Source organism: Rhyacophila brunnea, unplaced genomic scaffold, assembly GCF_057557595.1.
Source record: "Rhyacophila brunnea isolate RB1 unplaced genomic scaffold, BYU_Rbru_1.0 scaffold_13, whole genome shotgun sequence".
Classification (NCBI taxonomy): Eukaryota; Metazoa; Arthropoda; class Insecta; order Trichoptera; family Rhyacophilidae; genus Rhyacophila; species Rhyacophila brunnea.
In genome coordinates, this window is record NW_028232785.1 from 8,222,505 (window position 1) to 8,239,959 (window position 17,455).

The 17,455-nt window shown below is 37.9% G+C and overlaps 1 protein-coding gene across 1 annotated transcript in view; it reads right to left on the reverse strand.

Moving 5' to 3' along the window:
* Nucleotides 1–17,455, reverse strand: part of Cyfip (Cytoplasmic FMR1-interacting protein Sra-1) — a 30,211-nt gene that overhangs the window by 11,564 nt on the left and 1,192 nt on the right. Inside the window, exons 2-15 of the mRNA XM_085941725.1 lie at nucleotides 10,417–10,521; nucleotides 9,637–9,773; nucleotides 9,059–9,238; nucleotides 8,549–8,730; nucleotides 8,097–8,224; nucleotides 7,649–7,851; nucleotides 7,221–7,306; nucleotides 6,386–6,506; nucleotides 5,669–5,860; nucleotides 5,375–5,589; nucleotides 4,619–4,752; nucleotides 4,037–4,207; nucleotides 2,943–3,025; nucleotides 2,675–2,817 (exon numbers count right to left, since the gene is read on the reverse strand). Coding sequence (XP_085797851.1) covers nucleotides 2,675–2,817; nucleotides 2,943–3,025; nucleotides 4,037–4,207; nucleotides 4,619–4,752; nucleotides 5,375–5,589; nucleotides 5,669–5,860; nucleotides 6,386–6,506; nucleotides 7,221–7,306; nucleotides 7,649–7,851; nucleotides 8,097–8,224; nucleotides 8,549–8,730; nucleotides 9,059–9,238; nucleotides 9,637–9,773; nucleotides 10,417–10,492 — 2,051 coding nt within the window. The 5' untranslated portion in view covers nucleotides 10,493–10,521. The remainder of the gene's footprint in view (nucleotides 1–2,674; nucleotides 2,818–2,942; nucleotides 3,026–4,036; nucleotides 4,208–4,618; nucleotides 4,753–5,374; nucleotides 5,590–5,668; nucleotides 5,861–6,385; nucleotides 6,507–7,220; nucleotides 7,307–7,648; nucleotides 7,852–8,096; nucleotides 8,225–8,548; nucleotides 8,731–9,058; nucleotides 9,239–9,636; nucleotides 9,774–10,416; nucleotides 10,522–17,455) is intronic.

The window sequence follows — 17,455 nt, forward strand, 5'->3', positions numbered from 1 at the left end:
AAAAACTACCAATAATGAATGCGAGTTGCATTCACGTGATGTACTTTAATACGTATAGAATATGTAAATATTTAAAATAACCAAGACATTTTTAAATTTATACCATATTTATTCACACTCGAGAATCGTATCTTCTTACAACCGTACTCAAAAAGTAATGCATTACCAATTATTTTTGTGTTTCTGCACATCTATTCTATACACAAGATTGCTATCGGCCGCTATTGGGAGCTATCGAGGGTAGTTTTTCATTTTTTGTAACAATTACAATAGGTTAGTTGTAATTGTTGCAATAAGTTTCAACACCACCTCTCTTGGGATGTGCTAAATTTTAGAGCGAGATAGACAGTTTTGACTGTTTATACGGCTAATGTCACCACCTACCTGTAGGTAGGTGCCTTCGCATAATAAATTGATTAGTAATAAGCCGACATGTAAACCTGATCTCTAACTATACGGCTTAGTAAAACGCCTAAAACGCTTCCTTGTCGAATCATATATAAATTGTTTATCTGTTCACAGGTTTTTACGCTACCCGTTCGGTATGTAAACATATCGAACGGGGCATCGATTGCTACGAACAAGGTAATACAGTATAAAAGAATGATGGATGTGAAATTGCCTTGTTCTGTACAATAAAACCTGTGATGATGTAATATAAAATGTTAGGTATAAGTTTAATATAATATGTAATAGTATAAATGGGCCAGAATGATTGTCAAAATAAAGAGACGAATGCAGTAGCGAGAGGTTATAATAAGATGTATAAAATGTTATGTGGAACACACTAATCGAATGATATTTCCATCTATAAACTCGTTAATAATTAAACTAATAATTATAGAATCAATGTATAACATGGCAACACCAGCCAACGCGCGGGTATGTGTGCGAGTCGGTGTAAGTAGGTGAGAATGCTGCAAATGGCCACCCTTGCCATTACCGCATAACAACAGCCAAAACGGCCAGCCGATGCATTAATAGGTGTATGCATCGGCGGGCCTACGCAATAACTTCAGTAGAGTCTCTTAAATTTAATTTTTATGAAATATTGTTCGATTTTTGTGCTCATCATATTTGTATCTGTCGTCTGTAATAAAAATCATAAGGAAATTCGCATATTTAAGAACGAATAAATTCTTGATGGCAACTAGCGTGAGCTTCGCCAATTTCTGATCAAATAAATTAAAATCATGACCTTATATAGCTGCGCGGGAAAAGAGACAGCGATATAAATCGGGCAAGGTGGGGGCATATCGCCGGTCGATATACTCTTGCACATTGACACCGGATTTCCTTTGCCAGAAGTAGTATTTTGCTATTTTTTGGAAATAGTAAAATATTATTTCGTATTACTATATAAGACGTAGTTTTAAGAATAAATTGTTATCATTAAAAATGTAAAATTGTAAAAGGTAAAGGCAACAGGCAGGTTTACGTCATAAAATCACAGATAGTTGTAAATGCATGTAATTTAAACGCTAATCAAATCGTGTGTTTACTCCTGGCATAAGACTAAAACCGCGAGTTTATGCCGGAGATAGCTATTTAAATGCTCTAAATAAATTCATATAAAATCCATAGAATTAGATAGACGATATTTTATAACGTCAATATATCCATCCACGTGCACAGAATATATTATCTCTTGATACTTGGTCCTTCTGACAATCCAGTAAATTCCTATTAAATAAACAAGAGATATTACGCAGTACGAAATTAACGGACATAGTAGAATCTTTGGTCACCCCTTCTCAAACTCTTTGGACTAATTAGAATAAGGGAGGCTGCTATAAAAGAGGGCGCATCCGAGAGATTTTTATCAGTCTACCGGATCTTCTCTCAGGAACAACATCTTCTCTACTAGCAGCCTCTCTTCAAACACTCTGGACCAGTCTCACCAGTTTTGCCGCGCATCTCTTCGCTTCTTGAACGCCAAAGTACTCCCCGGTGAGAGTTTCGCATCCCGTTTACCTACGGGTGTAAAATATCTCTCGCGTTCGCTGTAATCGGGCGTCACGTTGACTTGTCTGCCGCCTTCACCTACATTGGCCTGTAAAAAAAATATTATCTACTGGACGCTACATACCGAAAATAAACCGAGTCATTACCGACTTTTTCAAAAGGAAACATCGTTATTATTAATAACCCCTCAACCGACTGAGCTAGGAAAATTCATCAACGAAGTGCGCAGTGGCGTATCGTTGAGGGGGTGTTGTTACTAACTTATTGTAATTGTTACAATAAATGCTAAAACTTTGATACAAAAATGAAAAACTACCCCCCTCAATAGCTGCCGATAGTGGCCGATAGCAGTTTGTGTATAGAATAGATGCGCTGGTTTGGCTTGTTTAAAAACAAACACCGCCTTTTAAATAGAATTTTATTCAAATTTAATTTGCACTTTTGACTCACTTCATGATGCCGCGTTTTCCGAAAGGATTTGGAAAAGTCTGGTTTAGATGGACCAGAAACAAACGTAATTTGAAACAACATCAGAAACATAACACTGTGATAACTGTTTGAGCCGGTAGCTTAATCGGTGAATAGCAAGTAGCACAAAGAATTTATTCATTTCCTTATCTTACTGTAGTTAAATTTACAATCAGTAATGTTGGAACGTTTATATAAAATATAATATGGAAAAGCAAGGATAAAAGAAAGATTTACTCACTCCATCATGCTGGGTTCCTTTGTCTTGAGGATATGGTCGGTGAGAATCCACGGCATGGACATCTCGATGGGAAACTGTATCCTCTTCTCCATCGTGATGACGTCCTTGCACTCTTCGTTGTGCTGATGCCGGACCAAACAGTTCTGCCAACACAAATCAAAACACAATGAATTTTTTTATTGTCAGACCATGAGAATTCTTTCCTTCCCATCGATTAAATGCTACGATTAAGAATGGATATCCCGGCTGGAAAAAAAGAATAACTTACGTTGATTTTACGTCCCATGGTCATCTCCAGGTAGAATTCTCGATACCATAACTGCGACAGATCACAACATTTCTGTAATGATTCTGTAAAGAAAAAAGACAAAAACATAAGCCAAAAAAATATCACTGTATCTACCTAATTAAGGTTTCCTACTTGCCGCGAGTGATCCAAATCATGAATATAGCCACGATAAAAGATATCTCTATTCCACTCGTCATCGAATTGCAGAAGTTTGCCAGGAATGATTTATACAAAGAGTCTTATGGGATGAACCACAGAACAGATTAATAAATAGAATTCCGACAGGCTATACCCCAATACACCACATTTTAAAGCAGGCTTTTGAATGTGTGAGTGTCCTACGGAAATGAAATACACGTTATAGATGTGCAATAGTGTGTGTTGCAACCTTCAAATACACAAATATTGAATGAGCGTCAGTGCACAAACCGAGAGCAGTTGTCAGAATGACGGACAACGGTATTCTTGACAATGCATTTAAATTTATCCCATATTCTTCCACACTCGAGATCGGTTGCATGTCACTCTACACCCGTTAGTTATTTCAGTTCCCATTAATTCGATGTTCCCTGGGACGAACACAGAATTAATGGGAAAAAAATGTGCAATATTGTTTCTCTTGTTATTTAAAATGTTATCAGACTGATGCTCCCATCCCTTAACACATTTTGAACTAGAAATGAATATGTATTGTCAAAATCTGCCGAAATGGCCAGAACGACAATGTGGTCACCTCACGTGTATCACGCTATCATCATAAACTGCACGAGTCAGTGAACTTTTTTATTTTATTTTCTGCAGGCCTACACATTTTCGACTCAAATCAAAACCATCAGAAGAAGGTTTTCTTCGACACCATTGCTCCTACTGAAACTGAGAAATTTGTGTATCTTCGATTACGATTACATCATTGCCGTTAGGTATTAATTGAGTAAATTTGGATGAATATTTAGAAGCCGCTTCATTTGTCGAGATAGTTATTGTTCATGCTCACGATGTGGTGACGCCGAGATGCGGAATGTAGGCAGGACATAATTCGCTAAGTAAGGTTAGGTTAGTTCTAATAAAATTACCTGAGAAAGCCAGTAAATAGTTCCAGAAGAAACTCGAGCGGTGAAATATTTCAATCTGCTGCAGCGTAGATGCATCCAAGTCTCTCCTGAGGGTTCGTTTCCCGCCCGACTTGTCCGCGATGAGGGCCTCCAGTTGCGTTCGCACCATGTACAATTGGGTTGACGACGGACCTGCAAAAGAATGAGTCGGTCATTTAATTTTCATCCAATCATTAACAACGAACTGATTGCACGTGTGACCCACTATAAATATTTAGGAACATTATGAATACGAAATAAAAATTAGATTTGAGATTGCAAGGAGTGCCTTTCTCAAAATGAGACGCCTCCTTAGCAATCGATACATTAACCTTAATCTGAGACTATTGTATTCTTCGCTGTTATGTTCTCTCAATCCTCTTCTACGGTATGAAGGTATTGACGCTAAATGTGACGGAAAGTTGAGGCTTTTCAGATGTGACTGACCGGGTGACCAAGGTTGACGTTCTCAAACGAACAGAAACAATCCACTATGACAAGCGCAACCAACGTCTGTTATCTATGGTCTCCTCATAATATTATACGATTAATAATACAACTTACCGACATTCCTGGTGGGCAGACGGACATTGTACTCCTTATCGGGCGTGTCTTTTTTACCGCGCATGGCCGGGTCAGCCTCAGGGTCGATTCCCCTGGCCCAATCTCCGCAGGTCTCCCTTACGGACACCATTATACTGCGAAAGAAACAAAATGAATATCAGTAAAATATTCTTCTTTTCTCGTCCATGTCTTCAGCTTAGTCGTAACATATGGCGGAGGTATATGCTGTTAAGATCTGACATAAATAGTGCACACTAAACTTAGTCAGTCAAACGTATTTGTTTTCATTGGACTAAAAATACTAATTACAGATGGTGCTGGTTAGTTTTTAAAATTCAATAAAACCCTGCCTAAACTAAACCATAATAGTTTAGGTATGCTGTGGGCGATTTGACAAAAATAGTGCATACTTTTTCAGTACAGATAGTATTGGTTAGTTTTATAAAATTCATTAAGCCCTGCCTGAACAAACCATAATCGATAAAAAATATTCTTCTATATATAAAATATCTAAAATTATGTATGATTTAATGGATTACTCTAATAAAACTATTATTTATTATGGCTTGGTTACACAGTGTTTAATTGAATTTTAAAAACTACCCAACACTATCTACAATTTTAGTCTAAGTTTAATGAAAACAAATACGTTTGACTGACAAAGTTTAGTGTGCACTATTTATGTCGGATCTTAACAGCCTACTTCCACTCTTCGCCACTGTTAAATGCGTTATCAATGACTACGAGAGTTCTCACCTTCTGATGAGATCTCTTTTATTTTTGATTGCTTTCCTCAGAGGCTCTCGTAGAGTTACTTGAACGAATCGTTGCAAAGCAGCATGGACACTCCTGCGAGCCGCGTCTGCAAACACGCCTTCCATCCTAGCCAGCAGAGCCTGCAGACCCTTCACCGTGGCGATTATCTCCACCAGAGCCAGTTTCTCTTCCGATGTATAATTGTATCGGGTCGCCTAAATCAGAAATCAACATTTATAATAGCCATATATTAACTGCACATAGGCTTTCTATATTTATACATAAGCCACATACCCTCTCATACTCTTCGGCCTCAGCGGGACAGCTGGGATTCCTGTGGTGATCCGTGGGATGCAACAGTTTCCAAGAGCAGTGCTCTGTCAGAACGGAAGCCCATCCCGACAGGAGATGCAGGCCGCGCAGAGCCAACTCAGCAGTAGCCGTATTCTCCTCGTCAGACCCTGACTCTTTGTACGTCGTAGTCACCTGCAGAGAGAAAACCAAAACATCATTATTTATGTCATGACCAAAATCAAAATATTTCCATGGGAATCAGTTACTTAGATAATAATATATATCCAAGGAATTAATCCGTTGATACGTTAGTTGTTGTAGTGAGCGACTGTATTCGGTTAAAACCAAATGCCGCCTATTCGACGCTTGCATTCTGACGGTGCTGCTTTACGGTAGCGAATCATTATACAGAGAGACATTATACTGAGCTTCGAGAATAGATGTTTGCGACGGATACTGGGTATTACTTCAGGAGTAACAAGAAGATAAGAGAACGAACCAAGCAGCCTCCCATCACGCCGACAGTAAAGAGGCAACGTTTGACCTGACTCGGCCATGTGCTGCGGATACAAAAAGAGAACCCCAGCATGGCTTGCCTGTTCTTCAAGCCAATAATGGTTGTTATTTTTTTGTTTTCTCATTGCACCAATGTCGACTGAATGTTATAATAAGTTGCAACAATTTTAATAAGAATTGACAATTATTATTAAGACTAACCTCGTTGCTGTATCTGGCCAGCTCGGCGATGTACTTCTGGTGATCTTCGCGTATCCTCGGCAAGTGCACCATCAGGTCGGCCTGAGGACTCGGAGGCACAGTAGCAGAGGACATCGGCCATCTTAGAAAGAAAATCAAACCAATTATGGTATATCCTGGGTAAACAGAGTGCCCAGATATCTAAATAAAATTAAACTACCATTTTCACTCCTACACAGCTCCTGGAGCACGAGTGTCTGTTGTTAGCCATTTTTCAATAGCCGGTGGTTTAGATTATTATATAAAAAGGTGGAAAACAATATATACTATCACTAAAATCAGAGTGTCTGTCTGTTCGATTATAACCGAAGAATTTGGACTGATGACAGAATGAGTTTTATACGCGTTGAATCGAACAAATTATTGTACATGTGATTGTATTGGTAACAACTTTATAATTTTTCTTCTTCTATTGGCAGCCCTAAAGACAAAATGGCAGCTAGCATTCTGGTTTAAAGTCTGTTGATGCTGTTGTGCAAGGTTGTACCAAAATGTTTACATACGTACTGCGTTTATATAGTACCTGTACACGTGCATGGATTTACTGGCAATAATTAAACTATCGTTACAATAACTGTTTGTTTACAAAAGTACCGACGGTCTCACCAATCTCATTTCAATCTCATCATGCATGTGCGAATGTGTTTGTTGGTGCTATTTGACAGGTTTGGACAAGTTGTGAAAATCGGTAAACGTCAAAATGTGACAGATACAGCATATGTTTTTTTTACGGCACCCAAAAAATTATACGATATTGCCTGTCTTTGGTGACAATTTTATGGTGGAAGGCACTAACTTGCTAGCGTCGTAATGTTTTGATCTCTTGATGTAGTTAAACGGCGCAATCTGCATATCACCGAAAAGCGGCACAACCTCAAGATTCTGAAACAAAAACATTAATATTAGGAAGAATCATCGTATTTGATCGCTGTCTCCAAGAAAACATAGATCGTCCAAGCATGATTCAAAACCGACCATATGGCAGCGAAGGGTGGAGGAGAGGCTGTTAAGATCTGACATAAATGGCGCACACTAAACTTCGTCAGTCATACGTATTAATTGAACTAAGACTATAATTCTGTCTACGTGAGCTCCGTAAGTGGCTCAATATCCAAGGCGTTAGGTATCTGATATGGCTGGCCCAGGATCGGAAAGTGTACTCGGTCGCAAAACTTTGATAGAAGACAGGGTCAAAAGAAGAATGAGTATTAATTGAAAGATCACCTTGAAGATCCTGTCGATCTTGTCTAGCCTGAGTCTCTTTTTCTGATCGAGCCGATTGATGTTGCAGACATCGGAGTCCATGAGAAAGAGGCCAAATCCCATCACCTTGACGAGCATGTGTTTCTCCGAGGGCGTCAGATACATCCGAGTCTCGTACATCTGCACGCAGATGTTCACCACGTCGCACATCAGCTCCTCATAACCTGAACATGAATTTAAAAGCTTAGTGATAGGAATTTTTTTTTATTAATTCATTGTTATTAAACAGAAAAAAATGTTAATAAAAACCAATCAAAGGTACGTTTGAAACCTGTGCAAACATTACTATAAATTGGATATGTTTTTCATCTGTCCCAATACAAAAAAACATGGGCATTTGTACACATTCTTTTATGCCTTTGTGAGCAGATGTATGTAGATCTGTACTAGGATTGTATGGAATCCTTACCGGGTATTTTTTCAAGTACGTCTTTGACGGCGTCTCTGATTTTGTTCTGTGTGGCCAGGAACATGGAAAGGTTCTGCGACTCCTGAAGCGTCTGGCTGTCAGACATCACCTTGAGAAACTGAGCAGCTCTGAAAATATCCACCGTAAACATATTTCTTAATGATTAAGTTAATAACTAATATTTTTTTAACAGGTAATAATTTACAAGAGTGGGATGTAGATGGCAATTAGCTGGCCATACCACTCGGCTTAAGACAATTCTAAAACCCAGCAGACGAACTGTTTACATTCTGTGAAACTAAAACGGCGACAGTAAATAACGGAGCGGATCAACTTCGGCCAACGATGATATATTTAATTATTAATATAATATAATTCTAATTAAATATTTGTTGAGGAAGAAATATGTGAATCATTTTTCAAACAAATTATATGGAAATTAAATATATTACCGTCTGTAGGTGGAATAGTCGTTCTTGACTGACGATTTCATGTTTTTGAGTTCATCAAGCACAGCAAACATGTTGACGAATCGGCCCAGCGTCAGGAGATAGGCTTCCGAAACGAAGTCCCGTCTCTTCTCCGCGTGGCACAACCTCTTCACCTCGGCCGAGAATCTTTCGATCGCCTTCCTCTGCAAACGATTGCACAAACAGCATATTATAATAAAAACGTTGATGAAAAATCTTCAATTCAAATACATATAACAAAAAGGTTTTACACAAAATTGTCATAGAATAACTATGAAAGGTGTTATGATTAATTTTTCATATAAGTGTATGGAGCGGCTGACATCTTGGATTCAAAACATCTCACGGGCCGTTTGCCATTTCAAGCAACACACCAGGTAACCATTCAATTTCTCCATTCAAAATCCCAAGGACTAAGTAATTACATATCCCCCAGGACTATAAACACCTCTCCTAATTTTGAAGTTACGATTTTTAGGACAGTCTGCATACCTGGAAGTACATGAAGGCGAGGAGTTTCTTGACTTCGGGGGCGAGCACCTCCACCGTTCTCTCATAGATCTCCACCCGGTTGGGCTGCTCGTTGCTGCGGGGCTGCGGAATCGCCCGGGAGCAGCATCGCCAAGTGTATAACATCACCGCCATCGAGTTTCCCTCCTCCAGAAGTAGATTCTATGAAGAAATACAAAATGAAATGATGCCATTATGCAAAACTGTGAAACTTGAGATGCGGTGGTTTTGAAAATAATAATTCGCAAGACACTAGCGCCACAACTCAAGTTATAGTTGCAGGTCTCTATGGAGATGTGTCGATGATTGCTATACAACTACGATTCTAAGAAAAATATTGAATCTTCTTCGAGATGCCTTCTGTGGTTTCTCTATAAAGAATCACAATCAATCGGGAGCATTTCTTGACACAATTTATGTGTTCGTAGTCTTTTTTTGCTTTATTTAATATGTTCCAGCTCCATCTCTATAGAAGCAGGTTCTCTTCAATACCTTTAGATTCTAACAATTTCATTTAGGTTTTTAACTCGATTGAGCTGATTAATATGTTGGTCACTAACCAAGTTTGCATGAACGGTGGCCTCCTCGATATACTTGGCGATTCCGGTGACGAATCCATTCCTGTCTTCGAAGTTGGTGTCGAAATTGGCCTGGTACAGGATGGATATGGGCTGCGCCTCTATGCATGGCTGCTCGTCTGAAATTGACACATGAATTATAATAAAACTGTCATATTTAATTATTTTCTCTTAAAGGGAGTCGGAATGTACTCGGTTAAAATTAAATGCCACCTATTCGACACTTTCGTTCTGACAGTACTGCTTTACGGTAGAGAGACTTGGCATCTTACGAAGGCTCAGAGCAACATATACTGAGAACAGATATTTGCGACAAATACTGTGTTATGACGATGAGATAAGAGAGTGAAACAAGCAGCCTCTCATTAGACTGAAAGTGAAGAAACGACGTTGAACATGGCTCAGCCATATGCTGCAGATGCCTGAAGAGAACTTCACCCTGGCTAGACTGTTTTTCAAGTCAATCGGATTCCGGTATCCTGGAAGGCCGCTAAATATTGTCCACAGTGTATATGGCGGAGTTATGGAATATGGACATGACCTGGAATGACGCAAGAAGATTCTTAGAGGTGGCGTATGGTGTCCATATGCTCCAGCTAAAGGGTGGACATGACCGAAGAGAAGATTTAAATGATTGAAAAGCATTATGAAGTAAATTAAATTCTATTACCTTTGATTTGCGACAACGTTGTTTGGTCTAAAATCACACATAGTGAATATTGATAGATTTTTGGCACCTATACACCATTTTGAATTACATACCTGGCAATGTAAGCTCATCGAGTACATCCACATTGCTGAGGGCGTCAGATAAAGAGACCTTCTCGCTGACGGACATCTTGGAAAATCACGTCACTTCTGCGTGATCTGTAAATTTAAAAAACCAATAATTAATACCAGAATCGACAACTTAATAGTAATAAATATATTTGTACGAGGGTGGGTCAATAATTCCTTAGAAAAAAGCATTAAAACAGTTTTTATTTTTGTATTTTTTTTTTATTTCTCAACATAATCTCCTTGGAGCTCAATACACTTGGTTAGACGTTTCTCAATTTTTTTTAAACCGTCAGAAAAATAAGTTTTCGGAAGGTCCTCAAAATAAGCATTTGTCCGATCGATGACTTCTTCATTTGAAAAAAAACGTTGTCCACTTAGCCATTTTTTTAAGTTTGGGAAAAGGAAAAAGTCACTGGGGGCTAAATCTGGCAAATACGGTGGGTGGTCGACCAATTCGAACTTCAATTCTTGAATTTTAGCCATTGATCGTAAACATGTGTGAACACGGGCATTGTCCTGATGAAAGAGGATTTTTTTCCTGCTTAAATGAGGCCGTTTTTCTTCAATTTTGTTTTTTAGCTGGTCCAATAAAGATGCATAATAATCCCCTGTTATTGTTTTCCCTTTTTCCAAATAGTCAACGAAAATAATTTCACGTGCATCCCAAAATACAGTAGCCATAACCTTACCAGCTGATTTTACGGTTTTCGCCTTCTTTGGACATGGTTTGCCTTCGCAATCCACTGCTTTGACTGTTCTTTCGTCTCGGGAGTATAGTGGTGTATCCATGTTTCATCTACAGTCACAAAGCGACGAAAAAATTCATCCGGATTGCGTTGCATGAGCGACAACAGGGCTTTAGAGGCCACCACCCTATTGCGTTTATTGTCGACTGTGAGCAAACGCGGCACCCATCTTGCAGAAATATTTTTCATGCCCAATTTGTCATGTAAAATAGAAATGACGCTACCTTTTGAGATCCCTGTAACCTCAATTATCTCACTCAACTTTAATCTTCGGTCACTTAACACCATATCGTGGATTTTATTGATCATTTCTGGTGTAGTCACCTCTACAGGACGTCCTGAGCGTGGTTCATCCTTTGTTGATGTACGACCACGTTTAAATTCATTTAACCAGTTATAAATAGTTGCAAGTGAAGGAGCAGATATGCCGTGAACTAAATCCAACTCATTTTTTATTTCCTTTGCTGTTAACCCTTTTATATTAAAATGTTTAACAACAGCTCTAAACTCAATTTTCTCCATTTTCCACAAGCAAATTTTTTTTTTAAATGTACGAGAAACACACAACAACCCGACCAATCTGATTGAAACTTCGCAGCATACTGAATCGGTAGTGCCGCTGCATGAAAACAAACCGCTTACAGTACTAGTCGCGCCACCTGTCGGCTTTTCTAAGGACTTATTGACCCACCGTCTTATCTAAGCTTAGTAATAACGGAAATATCTTTTTATTAAAAAAATCAGCTCACTGTGAAAACAAAATGTATTAATTAACATAAAAGGTTTAACAGGACTGTATTTTTTGTCGGGTTCGCGACGTCTAGTTTACTTCCATTATCCTTGGACATCACGTCCTTGATGACCAGCAATGACACGTGCAGATTTGCGAATTATATTTGAATTAAGTATAGGTAGGTACATAGGTACTTACCTAATTTAAAATTTATCCAAAAATATGTTTGCCAGTCACTCACTCAACTCAGTTTTGGAAGTTGTCAGGTGTAAAATGTATCTGAAACCGTGGACTCGCAATATTGTTTATTCATTGAAGTAGAGATGGCATTTAAATAAAATTAGATTTAGTAATTACCTATATTTTGTGACACATTTCTTAAATATTGGAGTCAACCGCTTACAGTACTAGTCACGCCACCTGTCGGCTTTTCTAAGGACTTATTGACCCACCCTCGTATTATAGGCATTTGATTTCTTTCGCGTTCTTGGAACAGGTTTTGGTATCTATATATAGATTGCAGTGGGCGAGGGGTGGAGATAGGCTGTTAAAATTCGACACAAATAGTGGATACTTATTCGTTTTCTATTACAGATGTTCGTTAGTTTTTTTTAAATTCATTAAGCCCTGCCTAACCAAACCATAATCGATAAAAAATATTGTTCTAGTAGTAAAATATCTAAAATGGTATAATTTTAGACATTTTATAGATAAATGAATATTTTTTGACTATTATCTACTATGGCTAGGATTAGGTAGAGTTTAATTGAATTTAAAAAACTAACAAACACTATCTACACATTGTAGTCTTAGTGCAATATCGGATCTTAACAGCCTACCTCCACCCTTCACCACTGATTGTTATGGAAACGGGTGGTAAAATAAAAATTCGAAAAGAGCACCTCAAAATACTTTAAAATATGAAGTATAAAAACTCCCGTGAAACACGTTCACGCAGAGCTTAATTGAATTTTAAAAACTAACTAAGACTATCTACACATTGCAGCTTAGTGCAATGAAAATAAATATGCTGGACTGACAAAGTTTAGTGTGCACTATTTATGTCAGATTTTAATAGTCTACCTCCACCCTTAGCCACTGAAATATTGTGTGAAATAACGCATAGAATGTGTACATATTTGTTGATAGATTTTGACCTTAATAATATAATTACGTTGACTTGCATCTTTTAGGGATTGAACGCCTCATATCACATATTATGTTCGGAGATATTTAATTCAATCAACATAAAAAAACAGAGTCAATAGAGAGGAGGGAATATAAATCAATGAATCATAAACACGGGGGAACTGTTATCAACATCCTGCCAAGTGATTAACAAAATGTTCATAATGAAATCTTCCTTTGAAAAGCAGAGCAATGTAACTATTACATACATAATTTTAAAATATCCAATGCACGTACTCACTGGAAAAAAATATGACATCCGACGGGATTTGATCCTGTAACCATTGGATTTGCACCAGTGTGCTTTTCGAATTGAACTACCGGGCATCCTACTTCATTACGATTAGCCAGAGCTATCTGACAAATGCTAAGCCTAGGGGTGGCGGGAGAATTATTTATTTAAAAATAAGAATTACAGCGTAAAACAATAGTTATGAATGCGAATACAGAGAATTAAAAAGTCTACAGTCAGGCCGGGGAACTGAATACTATTACCAAATACGCAGTCTCGAATACCGCATCAGGCATTTAGCACCGATATTAAAATGCCCCTGTAAAAGTTAAACAGCCCTGCACTACAAACACAAAAATTTAAACATTTTTTTGCAAAACAAAGGCGACCCCTCGGCATTCCTTCCGAACCGAGACCAGGGTACCTGCGTGTCCCAAGATAACAAATAACGTCCAAAATGTACAGCCCCAAGCTGTGACAAACAACCCCCCCGCACCCCTCGGAAATCGCGCCCTCAAGGCGAGAAAGTACCCCTTCGCCATTAAGATTTTTAGATATTTTTCGAAAGTCAGGTTCAGTTCCGATCTGGCAGTGAAGCCGGCAAAAACATTACCCCGCCGTCTTCGGCGCGGCGGATACCTCTAACACGTGTTTCAGTTATGATCCTCGCGTTAAAAATAATCAATCAAAAGCTATCATATCTTAGAAAGAGTGACACCCCTCATCGTTGCCGCGTGAATAATAATCTATATAGTTGCCATCAAAGTGAATCAGTGCTTAGTGCGCGGGATAATAATGATAAACCGACCCCTAATATAAAGACAGTGCGGTAACTAATTTAAGACCTCTTTACATCTAAAAGTGATGTAATATTATCAATGTTTGCCTATGCCCTAGCTTAAATAAATGTAGTTCCACGTGGGACTGTCAAATTAAAGACGTGTTTTATCTTGAATTATGCATCCTGATGTCCACACATGACCTGCAACCCGAAGTGATACCGGATCAGGACATCTACCCAGAAGACATGTGAGTTCTTCTTCTTTTCCCCCCGGTATCAATACATATCGGGTTACGATGGCAGTACTAGTTATTGATTATCTTCGAATGCAATGCTGCGTAACCTGCTCGCAGTTAATGCAGTTTTTCGATTGAATATTTCGTTCAAATTAATTAAGTAATTAACGACTATGATGGCCGAACGGCTTACGTGTCAGCTGTTTGGAATCAGAGTATGGACCTAATAGGTTGAGCCAGTGGCTAACATCCATTTTTCGTAAAAACAAAAATCTGTTAATACAAACCTCCTTGCCGTGGAAGCCCATTATTATGATCGGACATAGTCAAAAGAATTAATGTATTACCATTTTACAAAAATCATCATTATCAACAAACAATTTACCATATTGCGTTGAAGAATAAACAACAACTAGCACTACGATCTAAATTTACAGCATGGTACCAGGTCTGAATATAGTCGGCTTGGAATTTAGTTACTTTTGGATATTTATAACACTACTTAAATAACATAAAATATTAATATTTTTCTAACTTGCAGCCAACGCTGTGTTATAAGACTGTCAAAAGACAGTTTCGGTCTAATCCCTAAAGGGGGTCAATTCAATGAATGTGACTAGGTACAGTAACAGCTCAATTTAACAGACTAATGCAGGCGAGGGGTGTCCGTTAAACCCGGAAGTCACAAAGGGGTCTAATTCAAATTAAAAACTCGGAACCTAAGTTACGGTAAACACGATTACTTGTAAAAACAGAGTTGTAAAACCCTTCATTTTTAAAGCTTCACTTCCATATTCTACAGTTCTGTGGAGAAAAATTAAATTATAAGGGGTTTTTCATTTATGTGATTTTACATATTCCAGAAATGAATAATTACGGTTGTTTGAACTACCTACATCCACAGAACAGATTAATAAATAGAATTCGAAGAATTAGAAAGGTTTTGAATGTGTAAGTGTCCTATGAAAATGAGCCACGCATTATAGACGTGAAATAGTGTGTGTTGCGACCTTCAATACACCAATATTAAATGAGTGTCAGTGCATAAACCGAGAGCAGCTGTCATTATTCGGCGTATGACATATTATGGACACATTATCCCATATTTTTCCAAACGTGAGATCGGTTGCTTGTTTGGTAATTATGCTGCAGATGCTCGCATGAGCTTTTATATTTTTTTTTAGGAAAACAGTTTATTCCATGTAGACAATTATATTAAATACCTTTGTCGGCGCAGATGCTTTTCGGTCCAATAATTGTTAATTTAAAATTTGAAGTTTTCATACATTTTGATGCATCATTATCAAACACTAAGATTATATTAGGTTATGGCAGGTTAGGTTAGGTTGGGTTTGGTCTAAAAAGAAAGTTGTAAAAACTCATGCAGGCATCTGCGGCACATTTACTGCCTGTTTCTCTACACACACCCGTTAGGTATTTCAGTTCCCATTATTTCTGAGTTCCCTGCCTACATCACTTTATTTCGGAACTTGAATGAAATTTATACAAACGGCTAACACCTAACACTCATCAAAATCTGTTATGATTCCTGTGTAGAAAGACATATGGTGCTTTTTACTGGTTCTCCGTCATCGTAATCTGTCAGTCGCCATTTTGGATTTTAGCTATCTTTTTGTCATCGAATTATAGTATGCGGTCCAAGCCATTATAGTATTTCGGCAAAAATTATAGGACGTGTAGAAAATGAAAATTTTTTGTTTGTCACATAAACATAACGGGGAATTCGAGAAATTCCGACGCCCTGCTTTATTATGACACCTCTTACGACCGAAAAATGCTAACACCGGCCGCCGTTATTAACTGTCACGTTAGTTTTTTAGAGTAGGTATAGAACGCAAAACCACGTCCATAGACTAATATCGCACACAGATCTTATATTATACACCTAGATTATACTTACTACGTCCCTCGCGTCACGTTATTACGATTTGCTGTGATTGAAGTACGAACATTTTACGGAACTTTAAACATCGCAACATATTAACCCCTAACCAAACCGGCGAATTCAATCAATAAAATTGTGGTATTTTTGACGTACTATACTTTTTTAATAGTACGCGGACGAAAATGTACTATAATTATAGTTCAGTTGGCAACACTGCGCTCACTGACAGATGACAGCGAGCGGTGGCGGAGAACCAGTAAAAAGACCCAGACATATTATTAGACGGTCTTGGGACCAAGGAAATGGAGGTAGCAGGCATTTTTTGGCGAGCCACAGGATCGAGCCTGCGACTCAGGGTTTCAAAGGCCACCGTGGGTAAAAGATATTCATAGCTTGAAAAATACATTAACATTGTATTTTTTCATGATATTACTATACAGTATACAGTCACAAAATATATAGGTCGAAAGGGCAAATTATCATGTGTGTACAAATCAAGAGTGTACTTACTAAAAAAATCTGTCATAAATTGTAGGGTTCTAATGCAAAAGTGACTATTTCCAAAATTGACGAAAATGAGTTAAGTATGCACGATTATAGATTGGTATGCCAGGAATCGATTGGCATATTTGTTTTCGACCAAATCGCGATATTTTCATATGATTTTGCTGTTTGAAAATTGCGATTTTTTTCAAAACGAACTATTTCTAGTATGAACATTATTCTGTTTTATTTCAAAATTGACTATTTGTGTTTGTAGCCAAAACTGACTATTATCCATTAAACTACAACACTAAGAGCGCGCGATTTATTCCATAGTGCACTAATTCCATAGAAAAAAGATTTCCTTCAAAATTGACTAATTCCTCGTTTATGAAACGTCAGATTCATAAAAGTATTGTTCGAAATGGTATTTGTCTTCGTTCATTTGTCATAAAAGTGTTTTTAATTTAGTAGAATGGCAAGCCGTAGTGACCAAGGTATTAACAATGATGAAATCATTTCGTGTTATGCATTGGATGTTTGGTTGGAGAAAGTTCCACAATATAAAATATGAACATAACCTTAATTTTCGACAGTGCTCAATTAAATACGTCTAATAATGAACCGATTGTTATTCTGCCACCAATATCAAATACAAATAAGAGTGAATCAGAGTTTAAAAAAAAAACTGTACATTGAAAGTGTATGGCAAAGAT